This window comes from Sorghum bicolor, chromosome 10 (assembly GCF_000003195.3).
Source record: "Sorghum bicolor cultivar BTx623 chromosome 10, Sorghum_bicolor_NCBIv3, whole genome shotgun sequence".
NCBI lineage: Eukaryota > Viridiplantae > Streptophyta > Magnoliopsida > Poales > Poaceae > Sorghum > Sorghum bicolor.
Genome location: NC_012879.2, coordinates 4,782,777 through 4,805,353, shown reverse-complemented (window position 1 = coordinate 4,805,353; position 22,577 = coordinate 4,782,777). Strand labels below are relative to the sequence as shown.

The following is a 22,577-nucleotide window of genomic DNA, read 5'->3' as shown; positions in this document are numbered from 1 at the left end:
AACAAAGAACGGCTGTTGCAACAACATGTAACAACTAATACAACAACATATGTTGAAGCATTGGATGGAGCAACCAAAACACCATATACATAGTATTACAACAACATCGACCAACTGTTGCAACAACATGCAACAACTAATACAGCAGTGCAGATTAAAGCATTGGATGGAGCAACTAAAACACCATGGACATAGTACTACAAAAACACCGAACAAATGTTGTAACAACATAAAACAAACTACTACAACATGCAGACTGAAGCAACTGAAACAACATCTCAAAACACAAAACTGCAACAACGACTAAAATCTACTGCAACGTCTAGATAGAACCATTGCAATAATGATGAGATCTGAACCTGAGAACTCGCCGGAACCCTATCTTACTGCAACATCACCTGAAAAACATACTGCAAAAAACCAGAGAACACCATTACAACACGTACGAGCACTGAATCCCAAGAGCTCGCCGAAACCCTAGCCAACACAATATCCCATAGATCTAGATCCAGAGGAAGAGCAGGAGGAGCAAGAGGTGGAGGAGGAGCAGAGGAGGGTTCAGATCCAGATCCACAAGAGGAGAGAGGGAAAAGGGAGAGAAAGGCTTCGGATCCAAATCCCTCCCCACCTACCTCGTCGGAGCCGCGTCGTTGTCTCCATCTCCAGATGCATGGAGGTCACGAGAGCGAGGGAGAAAGAGCAGGGAGGAAGGGAGTTGCGCCGCTCATTGAAAGCTGCCACCGTCGTGCTCTACTCCGGCGGCATGGAGGGCGTGTGGGTCGTAGCGGGGAGGGAGGGAGAAAAGCAGGGAGGAGCGGCTCGCGCATGGCAGAAAGTGCGTCCGCATGGTGCGAACGGTGGAAGTGGCAGCGAGATGTGAGAGAAGAGTGGGGATAAAAAAATGAGTGGATAAGAAGACGTGGGGGAGCAATAAAATGAGTGGACAGCAATGTCCGGACGGACGGACGTCTTATAGATATCATTACCGCAATTGCATCCCTTTGTTGTTAGTGTAAGGTGTGTATACTTTTCACTGTCCAGTAACTATCCAATCATGACTAGTGCTACTGTGCTAGCGCACAATAGTGGATTGTAGTTCACAGTTGACAGTAGGTCGAAATATAGGGTAGGTGAAATTTGGGAGCTGGTGGTCAAGAAATGACTTCTTATTGATATGTTTGCAAAGCAATTTATGTCATAGTTACTACTAATTACTAAGTCCATGCCAAATTTATTTTTTTTCCAGTTTTACTTATGTTAGGACAACTAATCTGAAGAATGCACGAAGAAACTATCTGGACTTTCTTTACTCATCTGTCAAGATAGCTAGCAACTGGTGTCGGAATCTCCCTTCGAAGTCTTTTTGCATGTTTTTAAAGCCCAAGGATTTGCGTACTTTATTTATTTTTCTCTCCTCATTCTTGTTCAGTGATTTTATAAGATCCTGGCTTTTCTTTGGCAAGATTTCAGAAGATGTAACACCACCTGCACCTGTATTGAAGGCACTGAGCATATTGTCATGTCTTCTTCCTGAGGCGAAGTTATTTCCGCAGAAAGATATAGGAGATTTGGCATTTAGAGATCCAAGGAAAAGGAAAGTAGTAAGTTTCTTGCACAGTTTCCTGAGGCAAAGTTAGTATCTTCAACTTGATTTGCACGAATGTTATGTAACATCTAGCATATATCCTAGTATCCATGTGTATTTTGTGGTTTGCCTCGCTTTGCAGTATTTTAATCGTATGTGCAAGACTAAGTCTCGTACAATTTGCCTTTTTCCATAACCTTCTAGTGATAATTTATGTTAACTCTAGAAAATGAATCAATACAGCACTGCTGGTTGAAATATTTATTGAAGTTATTTACCTTGGCATTTTCATTTTCAGGCTGAGTACAATGCCATCTCATATTCTGACCAAATGAGATTAAGAACAGCAGTTGAACTTTTAAAATCCACGAAGGACATTGAAGCACAGTTGGAGAAGGTCACTATCGCTTGCAACTTTTTTTCATGGATCTAGAGCTCTCTGTTTTATATGTTTAGACATGATCTGGATGCAAGTCATGGGACATTTCTTCTCGTTGTTTTTTATATGTACATTCCTTCTCGTTGAAGTACCTAACACAAAAAACACTTTTTATGATATTCCTATATAGATCTCCTCCCCATTGCTGATTCTTCATGGAGCCGCGCAGACATGGTAACCGATCCTCATGTCAGCAAATTCCTTATGAGAAAGCCAGCACGAAGGACAAGACCCTCAAGCTCTATGAAGGCAGCTACCACTCAATCTTAGAGGGAGAGCCAGATGACCGGATTTCAACTGCCATTAACGACATTATTTCATGGCTAGATTCACACTGTTAAATACCTTTTGCCTATAGCCGCTAATGTCCTAATCCATTGTTTTGGATTTATAGTTCCTTAGGGTACTATAGGACTTTTAGTGCTTTAAATTTTGTTTGAGTATTCGAGAAAAAAGTGCTTTAATTTTTGTCATGGTATGCAGAGATAAGTATCTCTCGAATTTAATTAGTTGTACGTGCTTGCTATCTTGTTGACGTTCTTAAGTGTTTTTTCTTTGTTAAATTGCGGACACCGCATTGTATAATTTCGTTGGTACTTCTTACAATGGTCAGTCCTCAAACCAAGGTTTAATATAAATCTGCTAAGAAGATGGTACCCATGCGGGATTTTCCCCCACAACGACAATACCTGGTAAAATAGCTGTTTATATAGCATAGTATTTTTCTAGAAATACTTTTGTCCAATGAAAATCTAGCACGGTTTTTTTTTACGAAAGAAGAATTATATTATATTATAGTTAGGTGCATTAAGATATTAAACCACTTTGAATAGCAATAAAGTACTTACACTGTGAAAAAGAATAAAGTACTTACGCTGTAAAAAGCACAACTCAAGATCTAACCCTTTAAAATGCTTCAACCACAAGAGATACCGGTCATACCCGTACTTATGTCATATGTCAAAGCATAAAAATATTATATTATACTGCATCCGGTTTCCTAAAGAGTATCGTTTTGAGGTTGTCTTAAATCAAATATTTTAAACTTTGACTACAAATAAATTCTTTTGGGTTGAGTTTAGAAACATGAAAGTGATGGAGATTCATCTGAAATGTAGTTTCATAAAAGTATATATTGACTATATTGTATAGCAAAAAGTAACGGTCAAAGTTGGTTTTTTGAGACTGTGGTGTTGTCTAAAACAACATTTTTTAGGAAACCGGAGGGATTATATGGCATAAAGCAATCAGAGGGAGTATATAGTATGAGCTGCTACAGAGAACCTAGTTAGCTCTAAAGTTTTTTTTATCATTATTTACAAGCTACATCTAGCTATGTATTTGCAAATTGGCTGAGCACGTACTTAGAAACCCATTGTTTCACTCAATTAGTAAATATAAAAAAACATTTTTGGGGGATTTTTTTTAAAAAAACATCCATCTTTCCTCAATCCTCGTCGACTCTTAAAAAAAAAAAGAAAACGTCGACTCCTCCCACCTCCCAGTGACATCTCCAATCGCCTCCGTCCCCGGCGGCAGGCGGCGCCCCTCTCGCTCTTGCCCTCGGTACGGCACCTCCTACATCTCTGCCTCATCGCTTTAGCACGGTCAGTCAACCACCACGCCCGAGTCCCGACTGCGCTAGATTCCACCCGAAGCCGGCGGCCATCATACCCGTGCGCGCTTGTTAGGCTGGATCTCTCACCTCCACCGCCGGCAAGCGTGCGTGGTCTAGCGCCTCAGTGGTTTCAGCAACCTTAGTTCGGCCCGTAAGCTCGGGACCGACCTCAGATTCTTCAGCAACCTTGTTCGCACGCTACTGACATCAAGCTGTTAACATCTGCGGGGCAGCCTTGGCGAAGCTGCCGACGATGTCGTCTCTTAACTCGCTCTTCAACCGATCCACCTTCGGGCTTCGGCACAAAATGGTAATTCCCCGTTTCGATTAAAGGGTGTATTTTAACTTTCTAAGATCGTGAATTTTAGTGTGCTTTCTCATGAGATATCCGAAGGATACGAGTCTTTCCTTTCTTCGCCCCTTCTCTCTCATAGAAAAGCGAATTGGCACTTTAATTCTCTATATGTTGGCATGTTAGATGTTGTGGTGCAATTCAATGTATGCCTGAAATGTGAATTAGGATGAAAGACATCTTGCTTCAGGGCTTCCACATGTTGTTGAAGATGTTATATGCTCTTAATTTAACACGGTAATGGAAAGCTTCATTTTTGGTAGTAAGGATGACTGCTTCAGTAAAGATATCTGAATCCACCATGAACCCACGGAAATTGACTAGTATTGAGCTGGAAAAAATAAATTAGTAAGTACCCCTGTGGCCATAGGTCCACTGCTTAAACAAAAGCCGATGGAATTTGATGACTTACTTTATTTCTGTTATGGAATTGATCATTGGTCACGAGGAATTAGTATATTACTATGTTCTTACCCAGTGTCAGTTGATGTTCTGTGCTAGTGCTTACAGTGTTATCCATTCACAAACATTGTGTGATTTGGAGGAAACAAAAGTTCTTGCTGTTTAAATCTTTAATTAACTTATTTTCTGTGCTTTATGTAGCAAAACATGTTTACATCTCGTCATTTCGAGGATCAAGAGCTGCTGCGCAACAGGAGGGAGTTACAACTAATAAATATGCGCAAAGAAATGGTTCAATATCTTCAGACTGGCCAGGAATCGATTGCAAGGATTCGAGTAAGTTGGAGTTATAGCATCCTTGGCATAGTTCTCACTATTATATTGGAAAAGGACTAAATTACTCGCTCCACATATGAACATTGTTTGGATAACCTCCTGAACCAATTTTTTGTTCAATCTACACCCCCTTCCCCAACAATTTCAATTGGTAAAATCTACCCCTTAATTGCCATTTTTGTTCTTTCGTACAAGCTGAGTGTTTAGTTCAACTTTTGTAGTGTAGAGAACATCATAACTTGTGTTAGAAAAATACATTATAAATATTTCGCTATTATTATTTATAGGTTAGTACATCTTGTAATAATTAACCTAGATACAAAACCTATCTAAAAATAATGATGAAAAATTCACTGTATTTTTGTAAGATAATGCTCTCCCTCCCTCCCTCCCTCTCGCTCACGTGCGGTGGGGGCGAGTAATTTGGACTTTTCCTTTTTTTTTTGTTCTTAACAGTTTCTAATGGTATCATTATTAATCATAGGTGGAGCACATTATTCGGGAGCAAAATATATTGGCTTCCTACGAGATCGTAGAGCTTTTCTGTGAATTTGTTCTGGCAAGAGTCCCAATTGTTGAGGTCCAAAAGTAGGTTCGCACTATGAACTGTGATCGAATTACAATTTCTAAGCCATGGCTCAAGATTCTTTCTTTGTCACTTAACAGAATATAGTTAACACCTATTATCATGGAGCAGGGAATGCCCCTTAGAACTGCGTGAAGCAATTGCTAGTATAATCTTTGCATCAGGAAGATGTTCAGACTTGCCTGAGCTAATGCATCTCCGTAATTTGTTTACCACCAAGTATGGGAAGGAGTTTGTTGCTGGTGCTATGGAATTGCGCCCTGACAGCGGTGTCAACCACACAGTAAGTGGAAGCTCAAACTCAAACATGTGCCTTTTCTATTTCAGAATTCAGAATTGTTTGCTCTTACAAGTTACAATTATTGTGCATCTTTTATACAGATAATCAAAAAGCTCTCGGTGAAGGCTCCATCAGGTGAATCAAAGCTAAAAGTCTTGAAGGCTATTGCCCAAGAGTACAATATTGAATGGGATTCGTCTAATACTGAAGCAGAATTCAACAAGAAATATGAAGATCTACTGGTAGCATTTGCTAACTCAATACTTATTCCCTGATTATTAGACATGAATGCATATGAAAGGTGTTTCTTGTTACATCCTCGAAGCAGGTGTTTGCATTACTGCTTTCTAATGCTTGAAGAACTGCGTGTTTGATATTTCGTGGTTGGGCTTAACTTAGGCCATTTGATGTTCCAGTTGAAGGAATTCAGTGTACCTTTATGCTTATCCTGAGAAACCATTAGCTCACAAGATACCGTTTTCTCTATCTAATATTCAGCTATTTTATGTCCCCATATTTCTCATGTAGGTGCCGTGGCGGTCTTTGCAAGTCAGAGTATGTACGAGCCCTGAAGCGCTCGATTGCAGCCACCACCGGATGCGGCGGTGCAGACGAATGAGGGCAGGTGCTCGGTCGCCGGAAGAGGGCGATGAGGCCGACGACGACGCAGCAGGCGGCGGCGAGAGCGACTCCGCCCAAGAGCTTCAAACGGCTTCCATGGACAGGGAGGCCGGAGATCCATACTAAAACACAACTAAAAACTTGTAGCATTAAGGGAATAATACAAGGAGGGATAGAGGAGAAAGGAGGTGGGGAAGGAGGAACCGGCCCTCCTTGTCGCCGGCAAGCTCGCCGGAGAGAAGGCAGGGGGCCGGCGGCGGGTCTAGCTACGACTCTCTACTGTCGCACGGAGGTGGCTCTCACTCGCAGGAAGGCGACTCCCCTGGTCAACAGTTGGAATTGGAATCACTCATGTCATCTTCCTTCCACATGGCAACCGTTCTGTCAGTAGGACACGCCTAAAATTTATTATTAATTTTACAACTCATGTCATCTTACACTTCTTTTTACAACTCATGTCTATTATTGGTCGTGGTCTACTTATCGTGTACCCCGTATCCTCGGTCTTAATCGTGCCATTTAGCAATTGCAGAATAAATCACACTTGTCTTTTATCTTATCTTACTAACAAAACAGGAGAAAAATTGTCTAATTGGTATTCCCTCCGTCCTAAAAAGAGCGTCGTTTTAGAATTTCAGACATCTTATTTGATCATTCGTCTTATTCAAATTTTTTACATAAATATTATATATTTTGTTAAGATTTATTTTATCATTAGAGATACTTTACCCATGACTAATTTATTTTATAATTTACATAAAATTTTTGAATAAGACAAACGGTCAAACACGATGTCTGAAAGTCAAAAACGTCACTCTTTTTGGAACGGAGGGAGTACGTGCCCTTTTTCAAGGATTAAAAACTAAAAGTTACAAGAATTAATATTGTTAATTAAGTTTATCATACCCAGACAGCTACACGCTTTGCTTACTACATTATGTAACCGACAGAAAGGCTGATAAAATGAATGGAATGGATTGCAAAAACCAAGCAAGTTGTAGATTACTTTGGTGCTCCCATTTAACACATTAAAGCATAAAAATAAGCAGACACGTAATAAAAGAATATAGAACTCGTGTACCTCATAATATGTTATATTTCCCTATGCACATCACTAAAATCATGTGATGTCATTTCAGTAATCAGTAAAAAAAGTAGTGAGCATTTAGAAGAACGGTTCAAGTGATCACTTATTTAATCTATAACAAACTGGTGATGCACTTAACTCATTGCATAAATCTCTCGAACCTCGCAAGAGATTTGCGTGTCATTTCATTAAAATAGAGAAATACAAGACATGCTTAGAAGGAAACCCAGCAAGCTGAAAAAACTAAAAACCACACCCACCCAAACCGAAAAGAAAGGGGTGGGGGTGCTCTATACATGATCAGGGTCATGAAATCAGAACCACGAAAAAACAAGCTTAATTACAACTACCATAAAAACAAGTTTATTTAGAACCGAAGTCAATGAACATTGATCATGGTAGAACGTCGGGCTTTAGATCACAGGAAGTAGGGCGGTGAGACTGGAGCGTGAGCGCGGGAGACCTTGCGCAAGAGGGCGCCGTGATCAAGGATCAATCCCGAGCAGCAAGAACAAGAACAGAGGCAGACAGAAAGCACAGCCAGGTGCCCGTAGGGAGATACCCTTCTCATTAATCAATGGGGACTCTTATAGTCCTTACATGACTCCATAACGATGACTTAACAAACTAGATCTCCTAACAAATATAACTAACCAAATCTGATAAGTATCCTAACTATCCACTGGTCGTAAACGACCAGGACACCCCGTCGTGGTGACCGCGCACAGGCTAGGCCACGGTCAGCCACGTTCCCTACGCTTGTATGTTTCCCGAACATAACAGATCAAAAGTTGAAAATTACCCCCTTGATCTGGAATCGAGCAAAAAGAAAACAGGAGCTTAGTTCCTTGCACCAGAGATAGAGCTATCCACAAATGTATATTGAACAAATGTTATTGGGTGGTCAACAGCCTTAGACTCCTACTGACCTATTCCTTTACACTAGTATAATGCACATAAAAATAACTATTAATCCATCCCAAATTATAAGTTTTTTACCACCCGTCTTATTCAAAATTATATGCAAAATATCACTTTTCTTGTCATGTCTTGACTTATTAGTAGAAGTTCTTCAAGAATGACTTAAATTTAACTATATTTGCATAATTTTTTTTGAATAAGACGAGTGATCAAACTTGAGGTAAAAAAAGTCAAATATCTTATACTTTGGGATAGAGGAGTATGTGTAAATATGATTTGCTTCTTGCAATTGCACATAGTAGCAGATAGTTTGGTTGCTTTCAAATATTAGTCTTACCTTACAAAATAAATAATTCACATAATCTCTGGTAATGGAAGTGAGATAAATTAGTATTTACATCAGTTTAAATTCCAAATTTACCAAGGAAAAAAAGACAGAAAAATCCATCCGAGCATATATAGGATTGTTAGCTAGCACCCATCTCTTGGTGCTTCGCAACCAAGGTGCATTCAACACAGATCCATTCATCTATACCCCTAACATGAATACATTATGGGTTTCCACTTTGATCATCTGCTTTATCTCCATGTCTTCTAGGAATTACTGGTAGGAATTACAGTCAATCTGAGTTTGACTTCCATCCGGCTACATTATCTTGCTTTCACGTAGTTAGTGGTTCCTTGGATAGCATCAGCAATAAAATTATTAAATCCAACAGTCCAATTTTTTTCTAATGTGTGTAAAATTTTAGGAGACAAAATAAATATTAAGTTAAAAGAAAATTAACCACAATATAGGCTCAAAATGTAAAGTACCCATCCTTCAATCAGTTGAAGTCAACACTATTGATGGGAGGGCAAGTGGGAAAAAGTAACTAATGTCTAGAAAACCAATTAGTGCAAAACAGAAATGGAATTAAAGAACTAATTTAAGCACATTTAACCAACGAGCAGTGTGGGTGCAAGAAAAACCAGCATAGTTTTGCATCATACGTTTGATCTTCACAGCATACAATGTAAACAATAAAGACATGCTTCTAAATACATTTGAAAGAACATATATTAAAATGGAAAAAGTCTACGTAACCCCCCAAACTATCTAGTGTGGAATACTTCATCCCCCAAATTATAAAACCGGATATTCTACCCCCTGAACTTTCAAAACCGGTCAAATAACCCCCTCGAGTGGTTTTAGAGGGTGGTTTTGTCTTTTTCTTTTTTATTTATTTCCGTTGAATCTTTGAAAAATCATAATAAATCACCAAAAAATCATAAAATAAAAAATTCAATTTTGTTAGACTCCCGATGAGTAGATCTACACAGTAAATATATAATATAATATACTTTAGTATAAAGTTTTTGCTGTAGCTTTAAATCTATGTTTTTTCGGTAATTAATTTGAATAATTCATATATGTAGTTCCTATGGTCTAACTATGGTAAAATTTTTATGTGGGCTCATTATTATATGCTTCAACTATGGTAAAAAATTTGTACTCATTGGATCACGTATAACTTAGTTATATATAAAGCATATATTTAACAAAAATAAAGATAAATAGATATATAACTAAGTTATACGTGATACAATAGGTATGAAACTTTTACCATAGTTCAAGCATACAATAATGAGCTCACCATAAAAAGTTTATCACAATTGAACCATAGGAACTACATATATGAATTTTTCTTATTAATTATTGAAAAATATAAACTTAAACCTACAACAAAAACTTTGTACTGAAGTATATCATTGTGTAGATCTACTCATCAGGAGTCCAGCAAAATTTAATTTTTCATTTTATGATTTTTCTATGATTTATTATGATTTTTTCAAAGATTCAGCGGAAATAAATAAAAAAGAAAAAGGCAAAACCACCCTCTAAAACCACTCTAGGGGTTATTTGACCGGTTTTGAAAGTTTAGGGGGTAGAATATCCGATTTTATAGTTCGGGGGATAAAGTGTTCCACTCTAAATAGTTTAGTGGGGTTATGTAGACTTTTTCCTATTAAAATTAACAAAGGTGAAAATTTGTTGCTTACAGTAGCTTGTATATTTTAGATTTGGTTCCAGGCGCCATATACTGAAGTACATATACATTTGAAAATTTGTTGCAGCGCCATTGTCCTCATGTTTGAAGTCCTTGATTTCATATTTCTGCAGAAACAATGCCATATGGTCAGCTCCTGGATGTTGAACCTGGTCAATTCCTAATTCATTATGACATCCAAAAAAATTGAGGTTTTAAATGGCTGTTTACAAAACACATAACAATATTACTAACCCTGCCGGCAACGTCTGTCTTTGATAATTTAAGCTTTGCTCGATGCACCTAACAAATATGAACCAAAATAAAACTTGGAAATTATCTAAAAAATTAGTGAGAAAATAAACGATCTGTTGCTAGTACGTATATGATGTTATGTTACAAAGAAATACCTAAGCACAAATGTTACCCCACTCCCTAGATTTCACAGATAAAGAAAAATACTTAAGCACAAACCTGTACAATAGAAGCACACTCAACAGGCTCAACATCAAAGAATACGAATATGTCATTAGTGCCAGCTCAGGTTTTGCTACCTGTTCAAAATCAACTAATTCAATGTCAGAAAGCACACGAATCATAACATCATGATATCTACAAAGCACCACCACAAGTGAATTCATAGTTACCTGAAAAAATCAGATCGTAACCTTTTTTGGGTGGGTGAGTGTGAGGGCATTTGAAAATGTAAAACAAATATCCATGTAGGAGACCCCAAAATGGAAGTCAAATTGCAACACAAATAGTTTAAAGGTTGCTTCAAGGTTGAAGCCTCAAGGTTGCTTCCTTCTTCTTCCTTGTTAGTCAACACTTACACTTGACACCTATACACTGTCGTTACCTGCAGTGTCGCATTGCAGCTAAAGGTCAGTGTGGAAACAACTGCAGAATAGCATCACAACAGCAAAATTACCCTCATTTAGGCCAGTACTTTTGTGAGTTCGGAGCAATGCAACTATGGTGCCAACAAAAATAATGTGGCCACCAAGACTGACATCATACTTATTAGTTCCTGTAAAAAAAATAGTTCAGAAATAGTTTAAAGGGTGAACTGTTCAAAGTTCAGAAATAATTTTGACTGAAAAAGTAAAGATGCACAACACTAACATACCACTTTGGTAAGAGAACAAAGACCTGACATCCAAAGTGTTGAAAGGCTTGAAGAGCTAATACTGAACAAAACCAAAGCCTGCTGCAGCCATCTAATTTAGTATATTGCCTGTGCTAACGCTACGGTAAAATAAAAAACATAATATATTTTAAAAATAAAGAAAATAGTGAGATACATTAAGATTCATGCCAAATAGCAAGCATTACGTACATGTTGTATATTCATTCCTGAAAGGTTTCCTTTTAACAATGTGGTAAAGCCTACCAGGTACATAGAGGCGCCTTGGATCTCTCAATATCACATATAGCAATGTGGAAAAGAAATTCCAAGAAACCAATAGTAAACTGCTATTGATATTAAAAAACAAATATTGGGGCTTGCAAATCCATGAGCACTAACAAAATCAGCTCAAGAGCTCTCTTTTGACATAGATTTGGGGAAACAAAATCTTGAATGTAACAGATTTTTTACTGAAAGAACACAGATAGTAGAAAGTCATTTGTCAGAAACGCTGCCCAAAGTTAAGACAGAACTTATTCTTTTTTTATGTGGTCGTGTGCCCAAAGTTAAGACTTGTGATTATACTATGGCCTCCAAACCTACAGGTTTGTAAACTATTGATTGTTTATCTGAAGTCATTCTTATCAGGTAAAACCAGTAGGGGTAAACACCCTCTCAACTTAGCTGAAATCACCTGACCACATATTTTCACCGCTAAAAAACAAATTCATATCAGGAGTTCCAGAACTCCTCTAAAGAACTATTTTGCCAATCTAGAATATATATTTCATTGCTGCAAGTATAATATGCTTCAAAGAAATTACAGCGTGCACTCAGAAAGGAAAATAAACTAAGCATGATACAAGCAGAAGTTTACTTCTCTAATGGCAGATGTGTGATCTTCCTCATCTTTATTCCACTTTCCACAAGGAAAGCTCCAGCTGGCCTCACCTTTCCATCCCTTAACAAGCAAGCACTGTAGAGAAGAGTGCCCGTTCTACTTGGAAATTTTTATTGTCAGTTCATTTTGTTTCTCATCATTCCATGCAAGTCGATCTATGAAAACAGAGAAAAGCTTTTTTGAGAAGAAAAAAATTCCTACAACCAATCAATTAATTAACGAATCAGTAGCTACCATTGATAGAATGCTAACTCCTTCAATTACCAACAGGAAAGCGATTAGAAAATTTAACCAGGCTGCTTGGCGAGACACGGATGCGACCTGACAGCAACAACAAAGTATTAGTAATGAAATGGAATCGATCAGTAGAATTGTCGTGGGGTCAATAATCATCTAGAGATTTACAGGTCCGGGAAGTTGGTGCTGCTAAAGAACTCGAGCACAGTGCCGGTGGCCAGCGACGGCACGGTGGGCATGGACAGCAGCAGGCTGCTACGCGGGCTCGGCGCGAACGGCGCCTGGCCCAGCCTGGCTCTGGCGGCACGGGGGCCGGCATAGGGGAGGAATGGGCTCAGCTCGCTCAGCCACGACAAGCAGCTCGGGTCGAACGACATCAGCAAGAAAAGCCCTGTGGAGGCCGTCGAAGGGAGCACCGCGAGGGAGAGGATACAGGGTCGGCCGGCGGCGGTCCACTACCCGCACCCTCCCTTGTCATACCGAATCGAAGCTCCAGGGGATTTAGAATGGGAGCAGAGGTACCTTGGTTAGCAGCCATGGAGTAGGTTGCGCTCGCCGCAGAGGCCCCGTCCGTCACCGGTACCGCGCCCACCGCAGACCAAGTCTAGCATCGGCTCCATGGCACCGCGCGCAAGGACCTAATCCCGTGCTACCGAAGCAGAACCGATCCTTGCTTGGCGGCTGACACCCTTGTCCTGCCCTAGCGGTCGGCGCTCGCCATGCCTTGGTACCCTGGAGGTGGCCTGGCGCCCTCGGGGAGAGGAGTTGCTGAGTGCGCTGGGGAGAGGAGTCGCGAGGAGGCGCGCGTGCGTTGGGGAGTGCGTGGGGAGAGGAGCCGCGCGGGATGCGCTGAGGCCTGAGGCGGCTGAGGGTGAGGGATGAGGTGAGTGATGAGTTTGATCCCAGCGTTTATGACCGTTGGATGTGATTGAGTTATTGGAATGAGAGATTAGAGTTAATTTTGTCTCTTAATTTCAAAAGATACAGCTTCCTGGGTGCATTTTTTTGGGTGCAATTAGTGTAGCTTATGACTGTAGTAGTAGGTTATGTGGTGCATTTAGCTAAGTTCAGAACTGGTGGATTATATAGCAGTGGACTCGATTGCGAATGAGTGAAATGGATTTGCTGCAGCACTGACCTACTCCTACTGACCTATGTTTAAGTAAAGAATGATCCAAAAGTGAAAAAACAATTCTGTAAGGGTAACTTTTTAGGAGGATCGGTACAAGCTTTTTATCTTAGAAACAAAATACTTAAACATAGAAGCAGAAGTCAGCCCCTGAATTAAAAAGATGAAGTCCTGGATGCAGGGCATGCATGCATCTACGGTCCACCATTTTAGTGGAGCCAGATTCAGTTACTTTACAGAGCAAAGTCGCGTCGTAGCTAGCCAGTTCGAGTCATATCAAGGAATAAAAGCTGGCAGCATTATGCATTTAAAAATGCCTAGACATCGAAACTTCATTCTGCTGTGTGCATCTTATCTATCAGACAAGCCAAATATGTTTCTCAATTATACAGAAAAACAATCAAAATCCCATAATCAATTATGTAGTTTTTTAGTCTTCAAACTTGTGAAATATCTTATCTTACTAGCATAGGATAAATACAGAATGATCCCAAAAGAGAAAAAAAACTCTGTAAAGATAAGCTTTTTATTTTAGGAGGATCGGTTTGCTTTTGATCTTAGAAACAAAATTCCGTAGTTGTGAGGCATTTCTATGTAGGATGAAGCACCTCCCCACACACTAAACTTTCTGTATAACTTCTTAAGCTTACACACTAAAAAAATGTCAGAACTGATTCCTCATTGTTGTCACAAACTGAACTGTACAATGAGAACATAGCAAGGGATTCACAGAATCGTTTGAGATTACACATTTCAAAACATAGGAAAGCAACACACCAATAATACCCGAGTTTATACATATTGTTCATTACACTAGACATTAAACACTGAATTAATTAAAATAGCAACTGATTAACAACTGAGTGACCACATAGAAAAGCTAACAAACACACATGAGCTAGCACTGAATCCACGAAGAACAAACTAAAACATAGAAGCAAAAGGCACACCTGAATGAAAACATAGCAGCTCTTCTCATGACTTTAGCATTTCACAGCCAAAATGCCACGGGATCCATACAGACGGAACCAATCCTTGCTTCATGAGGCAGGCTGTAGCAACAACCCTGACCCTTGCAGTTTTTAAGCTTCAAACAGTCTGCTTCAGAGTCATAAGTGAGGGTGAAGGTCTTGATATGATACATACAGCGGCCGCCTTGTGGCCCGCCGCCCACACAAAACCAAGGCCTTGACCCCAGCGGCATCTTGAACTCACGAGCCCATGACTCCCTGAGGTCCTGACCAGTCCTTCTGCTGTCAACAGAGACACACTCCACAAGGCAGAATTTGCGCGGGTGTATGTGCACAAGGGTGGCACTTACATGCTGCCTCTCAGTGTACACCTTGACATTGGTGCGCTTGTCGTGAGGGTTAGTCCCGGTGGTGCTGGCAGCCATGGTGCGGCAGCAGAGGTACCCATCTCTGGAGAGACCGACAAAGCCCCCCAGGGAGGTGTCATAGTGGCCACGGCCGGAGAAGGGCAACACCGAACTACTGTATGGTTTCCACACATAATCCTCCTTGGTGGTGTCCAAGATGAAGGTGCGTGCGTCACCAATAGTACTGACGAGGATGTATCCATCGGGGTGCACGCCATAGGAGGAGACATCGGCCCTACGGAATGGCGGATAAGGGAGGATCTGCCACTCCCACGGTTCTTCACTATGTTCCGGCGCCCAGAGGTAGCAATCAAAACTGCCAATGTCCAGAATGAATAGCCTATTGCAGCCGACGGGGAGGTAGATTGGAAGGAAATTAGCGCTGCGGGGCAGAGGTCCAAAGGTTAAGGCCTGTTTCTGGACGTCGATCATTGGGATGCCCTTGGTTTCATCAATCTTGAAGGGATGCATCACCATGATCTTAGCGTCAAAGGCAGAAGTGAACAAGTGGGGTAACCCACGTCGCGCCTGGATGTGCATGAAAACTTGAGGCAGGGGCTCAACGCCTTGTTTGTCTGAGCCGGACGATAAGGGCTCCTTAGCACGTTTGTCTGATCTGCGCGACAAGCTCACCTTGCGGATGCTGTATCCAGAGTCCCAGTCATCAAACAAAAGGTAAAGGTGCTGCTCCCGACCCTCTTCCTTACGCGGCTCCGCCATCCTCGCCTTTCGTTTTCCTGGATTAGTGCTGGTTCCTACGAAGAAGAATCGATGGTCAAATTTCAATCAGGACCAATCGTCCTACTACAACTCAACCCAACAAATCGAAAATCTTAATCGAGGGCAAAAGTGATTCGAATTCGAAGAAGAATCCGATTGTGTCAGATAGAATTCAATCAGGCCCAATGGCAACTCAACTCGACAAGTCCAAGAATCCAAATCTTAATCGAGGGCAACAGAGGAGAAGAGGGAATCGAAGGAACGTACCGAAGATGTTGCTGCGGCGGCGGCGGCGGCGGAGGTCGAGATCCCGGCCGATGCGGAAGGGAAGGAGGTGAAGGGATTTTTCACGTTTCTTTCTTTCATAGGGATGGTATATAAAGGGAGGAAGGAAACCCTAGGAGTAGGAAGTTTTTCCGCTGAGGTGAGGAGGGCTTCTCGTCTTTTGGAGGGTGGAGGTGGACCTGTGGTCTGGTGGAAGTGTTGTGGCCGCCGCGGTGGCAGTGGGAGTAATTGCCTGGCCGGAGTGGAAAAGGGCCCGTTTTCAGTTTCCTACTAGAAGCTGGTGCGCGGATCAGAGGCTTTGCGTTGACAGGTCGTTGTGAGCTTAGTACGTACCACAGGTGATCTACTGTGTCAGTCTTTTGCTAACGAAGAGAACTCCAATGTCTGTTGTCCAGGCAAATAGTTCAACTTCCCATTTTGTTCAATGACTATTTCCAGGGAAAAAGTCATTCAAAAAATACAATGGTCTATATCCGTTGTCATCTTTCTAGATTTCCATTCACTCAATCGTCCTTGAAAGTATGGGAATAAATTGATTGTATTCCATGAATGTACATCGATACATATAGAGGCCGGGGTGACGTATAAGCCAACCACACAGGCGTGGTACATGCCACAAATCCCCTCACCGACTGAGTTTTTAAGGCTAATGACAATATCTTTATTTTTTATGAGTTTTTATTTTATCTATGTGTATTAGAGCATCTCCAAAGGTTTTGCATTTGAGGTTTGCATTTGAGTAATTTGTCAAAAAGCTCTAAAAGAGGTATCCAACGGTTTTGCATTTGGAGTTTGCAATTTGGGCAACTTGGCAAATGAGGGAGCAAACTTGGCAAAAATGCCAAGTTGTGGATGACTTTGCAAACCCAATTGCGCGAGCAAAGTCACGCGCGAGGAAAGCGCGCACGCCTGGAGACCTTCTATTTTTATCATTTGTCAAGTCCAAATATCAATTCCCTTGGAGATGACCTATTTTTATCCTTTGCATTTTGTTATGTGAGTTTGCAAATAACAACAAATGCCAAGTCAATTTGTCAAAGCCTTTGGAGATGCTCTTATATATTTATATTTTAAATCCCTATATGCGCATAATTATGTTTTCCTAATAGCACATTAATATATGCAACTCGGTTATCACTTTTTATGAAAAAGAACAAGTCGTGCAGCGGCACCCGGCGCTCCTGCACCTCCTCAATTTTTTACAATTTGACCCTTTTTTTGAAAAAAATTCTCTTTTGGATCTCTGAAAAACTTAAACTCAATTTTGGACCCAGGGGGTCGACGCCATGCTTCATGGCGTCGAGGTTACACGTCTCGACGCCTTGGATCACGGCGTCGAGCTCCCTGGGCGAGCCCAGCGTGGCATCCGACGTGGCAGAGAGGTCGACGCCGTAGATCACGGCGTCGAGCCTTCGACTACAAACCAGCAGACGCCATCGACCTGGCGTACCCCGACGACCAGATCTTCATGCTCGACTGGGTGCGCCGGCTGTCCGATGAGGGGAAGCTGCTCGACGCCGCGGACGCGAAGCTGCCAGACGACGGCGCCTCCGCGCTGTTCGACGTCGGAAGGGTCATGCACCTCAGCCTCCTCTGCTCGCTGCACGACCCCAGGGCGCGTCCAACCATGAGGTGGGTGGTGGAGAACCTCTCCGACGGCTGCTCCGGCGGCGAACTCCCGCGTCTGCCGTCGTTCGTGGCGCTCCCGAAGTACATCTCCCTCACCACTTCGTCGGCCTCCGACTCCGGCGCCACGACCGTCACCACCGACAGGAGCACGGCGACGACGTCTCTGTCCAATCCCGTCTACGCCACCGCGGCCGCGGACACCATCTACCACACCGCGGAAGACGGGAGTAGGGCCGGCTCTAGGTCCGCGTCCGCTGACTCCGGCTCCGGCCGGCGGTCGTCGTCGCGGCAATCTCCCGTGGCGACGATCCCACACGTGGACATGCCGCGTGAGATACCCTACAAGGAGATCGTCGCCATCACCAACGACTTCTCCGAGTCACAGGTCGTCGCGGAGCTGGACTTCAGGACAGGGTACGAGGGCTTCCTGGACACCGGCCACGGCCGCGTCCACGTCCTCGTGAAGCGCCTGGGCATGAAGACGTGCCCGGCGCTGCGCGTCCGCTTCGCCAGGGAGCTCTGCAACCTGGCCAAGCTCCGGCACAGGAACCTCGTGCAGCTGCGCGGGTGGTGCACGGACCACGGCGAAATGCTTGTCGTCTACGACTACACCCCGGGGAGCCTGCAGATTTGTAGTTGAAGGCTCGACGCTGTAGATCACGGCGTCGACCTCTCTGCCACGTCGGACGCCACGTTGGGCTCGGCCAGGGAGCTCGACGCCGTGATCTATGGCGTCGAGACGTGTAACCTCGACGCCATGAAGCATGGCGTCGACCCTTTGGGTCCAAAACTGAGTTTAAGTTTTCCAGGAGTCCAAAAGAGAATTTTCTTAAAAAAAAGGGCCTGTAAAAAATTGGGCTGCACCTCCACGTCCAGGAGTCGTCCCTCCTCCGCGCCCTAACGCGCCCACTGGTGGTCAACGCAACGACCGTCGTCACGGACGCAGTGGTCGCGGCGGCCCCTCGACCAACACCAGCGGCGCGACCTCCGCCCCTCCCACTGGTGCGCCCTATGGTGGACATGGCAGCACCTCGCCCATCCTTGGGCGGGCACCGTACGTATGTGGCCATACAACCCGTCCGGGCGCCCGACACCACCACCGGCGTTCCACGCAGTGCCACTATGGTGGCTTTAGCGGTCCTCCTTACGGCGCTTCATACGGCGCTCCACCTCCTCAGTAATACGGCGTGTACTACGGGGGTACTGCTCCATCGGTGTTCCAGGCACCTGCGCGGCGTATCAGGCGGCGTCCTGGAACCCCATCCATGGTGGGTCATGGAACCAAGACTCCCTGGCGCACTCGTTCAACACCATGACGTTGACCTCGCCGGCCTCGTCAACTGAGTGGTATACCGACTCTGGTGCTGGCTCACACATGACATCGGATGCTGGTAAACTCTCCACCCTTTCCCCACCTATTTCATCTACTCCTTCATCTATCATCGTGGCCAATGGTGCTTTGCTTCCGGTCACTGCCACTGGATCACACACTTTTCCTTTCCCGCATCGTAATCTTGTAGTACTCCTGTTGTTGGTTTACTCCAGTTCAGTCAAATTTTTGTTTCATCCAGGCAAATAGTTCAACTTCCCATTTTGTTCAATGACTATTTCCAGAGAAAAAGTCGTTGAAAAAATACAATGGTCTATACCTGTTGTCATCTTTCTAGATTTCCATTCACTCAATCGTCCTGACTTTCAGAGTAGTTGGTCAGGCATGCATGGTGGGTTAACTCGATCACGAACCGGCGGGCGTGCACGGTTAATAAACTAACAAAGTTGTGTACGTATAAAGACCGAGAAAGAGACTCGGCCTCGTTTTAGCAATGACCAGAGACTCGAAAGAAGTAAACTCTCTGCAAATTTGTAGACTGGTGGCTCAGTTGAGCTTGCATACAGACAGAAAATAATCAACATATTACCCAACAAATTTACATCTATCTATTTAATAATGGGAAACTGTACATTATTTGGGCTACAAAACCACATTCAGAACATAATAACAGATAACTGGAGAAGGAAAAAAAAACAATAGCCGCCAAAACTTTCAACTGTTTATCTATCGTCAAAATATAGAAGGGCTTTCATTCCTTAATGAGCCCGGATTCATCTGTTTCTTAGACAACTACAAGAACAGTATTTGCTGTGAGGAAGCACAGGATAAACTGACGACAACCTACAACATGTCCAGGGCTTCCACCGTGTACCTGGTGTACATCAGTTAACTATTAGAAAAAACTTGAATCACCAACAGGTAAATCAGTTAACTATGAGCAAAACTTCCTTGCTTACCCAAAGGCCTTCAGTGGGGTCAAAATCCCATTGATACCAACATCATCCTTGTCCTCATTCTTTCGCTGCACCAAATTGTGAGAGTTGTAACTTGTAAGTGCTACCCAAGTTGTCACTAATGTTGGTGCATGGTGAAGGACTTACTGGAAGTGAGCTACTAGAAATGCTTGGAGCAACTCTATCGGTTTCTGGCACTGATTCTACAATATCCTTGAGGGGTATCTTTTGTTTCTTAAGCCATTCCCCATACGGATGAGCTTTAGAGTATTGTGCTTTCAGAGCTTCATCATCCACTACAGTGTGATTCTCAAAATCAACCAATAGCATCATTCCAGGGTTTAGCCTGCCTTTTCTCAGCACGTCTTCAGGAGGAACATCAACAACACCGACCTCACTACCCATGATCACACGCCCACTGTGTGTCACATAAAACCGACCAGGCCTCAAACCGTTACGGTCCAGGGTAGCTCCAAGGTAACGGCCATCAGTAACTGTAGGTGAAAACATAAGTTAGGATTGGGTAGATCGAATAACCGGTCAGAAGAATCAGACAAGGTAAGTGAAATAGAATATATTTACAAGATACTAGAGCAGGCCCATCCCAAGGCTCCATATAAGTGCTGACAGGAACTCATAGAGAGCTTTCTTTTCAGGATCCATGTTTCCATCATTTTGCCACGCCTCAGGGATCATCATCATCACAGCTTCTGGCAGGCTTCGCCCACCTCGGACAAGAAGCTCAAGAACATTATCGAATGCGCCTACAGTTAACATTTTTTCCAAGTAATGAGTTTCCAAAAGACAGATAGGCATTTTTCATTTGCCATGTGTAACTGCACATCACAACACTGAAACATTATGTGCTCATACCAGAGTCAGAAGAGGTAGCATCAACAATTGGCAGAATTCTTGAGAGCTGCTCCTTTGATAATCCAAGCTTCTCAGCCTCTAAGAGACCCTCACGTGCTATCATCCTGTCATAAATTCAGATTACTTAAAGACAAGCTAAGGACAATAAAATCCAAACAGCATAAGAATATCCAGATGACTGTGTTCACACCAAACTACTATGAAACTACGTACTGTTACAGCACATGTAAAAAGGTTTAGCGAGATTACCAATTCTTGTTTCCTCTGAGGGTATTGATCTCTCCATTATGACCTAAAACACGCATTGGTTCGCTAAAAAAAAACCTGTTTTAATATATGGATTTAGAAATCATATTACAGCCATAGTTTGCAACTTTAAGATGCTGAATAGGACATCAGAATGAAGCACTAGCACTACCAAAAAGAAAGCGTCAGTTGCACAGAAATTCATGCAAAACAGTTGGGAGCCCTAAGCTACCTCAAACCAAACACATTTCCTTCCCACCACCTAATCGGAGGTCACATCCTGATGAGTCGGGCATAGCAGTCGGCCATAGCAGAACTGCAGCTGGACTCTGCAACATGGTTATCGGGTATCAACTAATAGAGATTTCTAATACTTCACTTTAAGGCATCAAGAACCAGGACTGAAATAGCATATATGAGTACAGCAGTGATGGTAAGACAGTTCAAAGTTTGATGCCTGCATGGAAGCGTATCTTCTTACAACAGCCTTGCTATTATTGGTTGCCATCTGCCGAGACTATGATCATGACAATTTTTGTGTAGGACTGTAGGAGTGTCAAAGTTTTGTATTTACCAGAGCCATATAACTCATGAAGTTTTCATGACCTAGGTCTGCATTGTAGTACCCCTTAAGCTGGTTCGGTTTAAAGCCAGCCAAGCCACTGTCAGGCATTGGCTATTATGATGCGATTTCGCGCCCACAAGGAAAGCGAAACGAAGCTGTGACAGGCATGGATCCTTTTGTTGTGTGTAGGGTCCCTTCCCTTCCCTTTGGATGGGTAATTGGACGAGGACGATGAATGGGGGTTTGAGGAGGACCAGTGGAATGGTGCACTACTACTGCACATTGGCCTTGGCTACAGCGTAAAAGGGGCCCTTGCCTATTAGGCTTGGGCCATTTGGAACAACAGGAACAAGATGGCTATTGAGCACAAGTATCCAAAGCCCCCGTCTCACATCATCTATAATAATTTCTGCAGAAGTGGAGTGTGCTCTTCAAGGAGGATGATCGCCAACGCATCTTGCAAGTGAAGGACGAAATCCTGTGTTGGATGAAGAATTTTAAAATAAAAAAGGATCGGATACGATATTATATTTGTTTTTATATTTGTATCTAGATTAGGGCAGGTACAATAATGGACTTATAGCCAAGTTAATGCTGATGTGGATGAGAGAAGGGATGAGAGATGATAGTTTGGCTCTTATGTAACCACCAAGCTGGGCACGGATGTATAGGTAGTGGTGGGCCCAAATAGCAAGTGTTGTGAGAATGAATAGGAAAGAGAAAATATTTTAGAGACAAGTAATAGACAACTTATTGTATAACTTGGCTCTAATCACTTGACTTATAGCCACGTACTTGACTCTATTATTGATCTTGCTCTTAATACGAATAGTGTGAACTATGTTAGATAAGATACGATTAGATGTTATCATCGTAAATATATGATTTGAGTATCCGGATACGGATACGACCCCACATATTGAAATACTCGGACTTGGGTAT

At 42.6% G+C, this 22,577-nt stretch overlaps 3 protein-coding genes and 1 long non-coding RNA gene across 19 annotated transcripts; 2 read left to right on the top strand and 2 right to left on the bottom strand.

Annotated features, from left to right (window-relative positions):
- LOC8076192 (IST1-like protein) lies at positions 3,469–6,771 on the top strand. Its single transcript, XM_021448682.1, is given in 8 exon segments — positions 3,469–3,937; positions 3,939–3,952; positions 4,598–4,634; positions 4,637–4,732; positions 5,217–5,320; positions 5,430–5,601; positions 5,700–5,840; positions 6,127–6,771. Coding segments are annotated over 8 exon segments (825 nt in total). The 5' UTR covers positions 3,469–3,895; the 3' UTR covers positions 6,346–6,771.
- LOC8065391 lies at positions 7,833–16,206 on the bottom strand. 16 transcript variants are annotated; one of them, XR_002448731.1, is made up of 11 exons: positions 16,019–16,203; positions 14,604–15,786; positions 12,522–12,608; positions 12,264–12,442; positions 11,387–11,467; positions 11,207–11,287; positions 10,905–11,116; positions 10,732–10,811; positions 10,513–10,560; positions 10,271–10,385; positions 8,488–8,907 (listed from the first exon to the last, which is right to left on the bottom strand). XR_002448731.1 is itself a non-coding variant. In XM_021450245.1 (2 exons), exon 2 carries the CDS (start codon positions 15,749–15,751, stop codon positions 14,645–14,647), a length of 1,107 nt encoding a protein of 368 aa, XP_021305920.1. In that variant the 5' UTR covers positions 15,752–15,786; positions 16,019–16,202; the 3' UTR covers positions 14,313–14,644. The 16 variants fall into 16 exon arrangements, 1 of the variants encoding a protein (XP_021305920.1); XR_002448726.1 differs by having other exon boundaries at positions 10,905–11,135; positions 11,189–11,287; positions 11,387–12,442; XR_002448724.1 differs by having other exon boundaries at positions 11,189–11,287; positions 11,387–12,442.
- LOC8076190 (receptor like protein kinase S.2) lies at positions 17,505–18,305 on the top strand. Its single transcript, XM_021449745.1, has one exon. It carries the CDS (start codon positions 17,505–17,507, stop codon positions 18,303–18,305), a length of 801 nt encoding a protein of 266 aa, XP_021305420.1.
- Positions 20,595–21,109, bottom strand: LOC8065390. The gene is made up of 3 exons (XR_002448359.1): positions 21,074–21,109; positions 20,825–20,928; positions 20,595–20,715 (listed from the first exon to the last, which is right to left on the bottom strand). It is a non-coding gene; the product is annotated as an uncharacterized LOC8065390 (long non-coding RNA).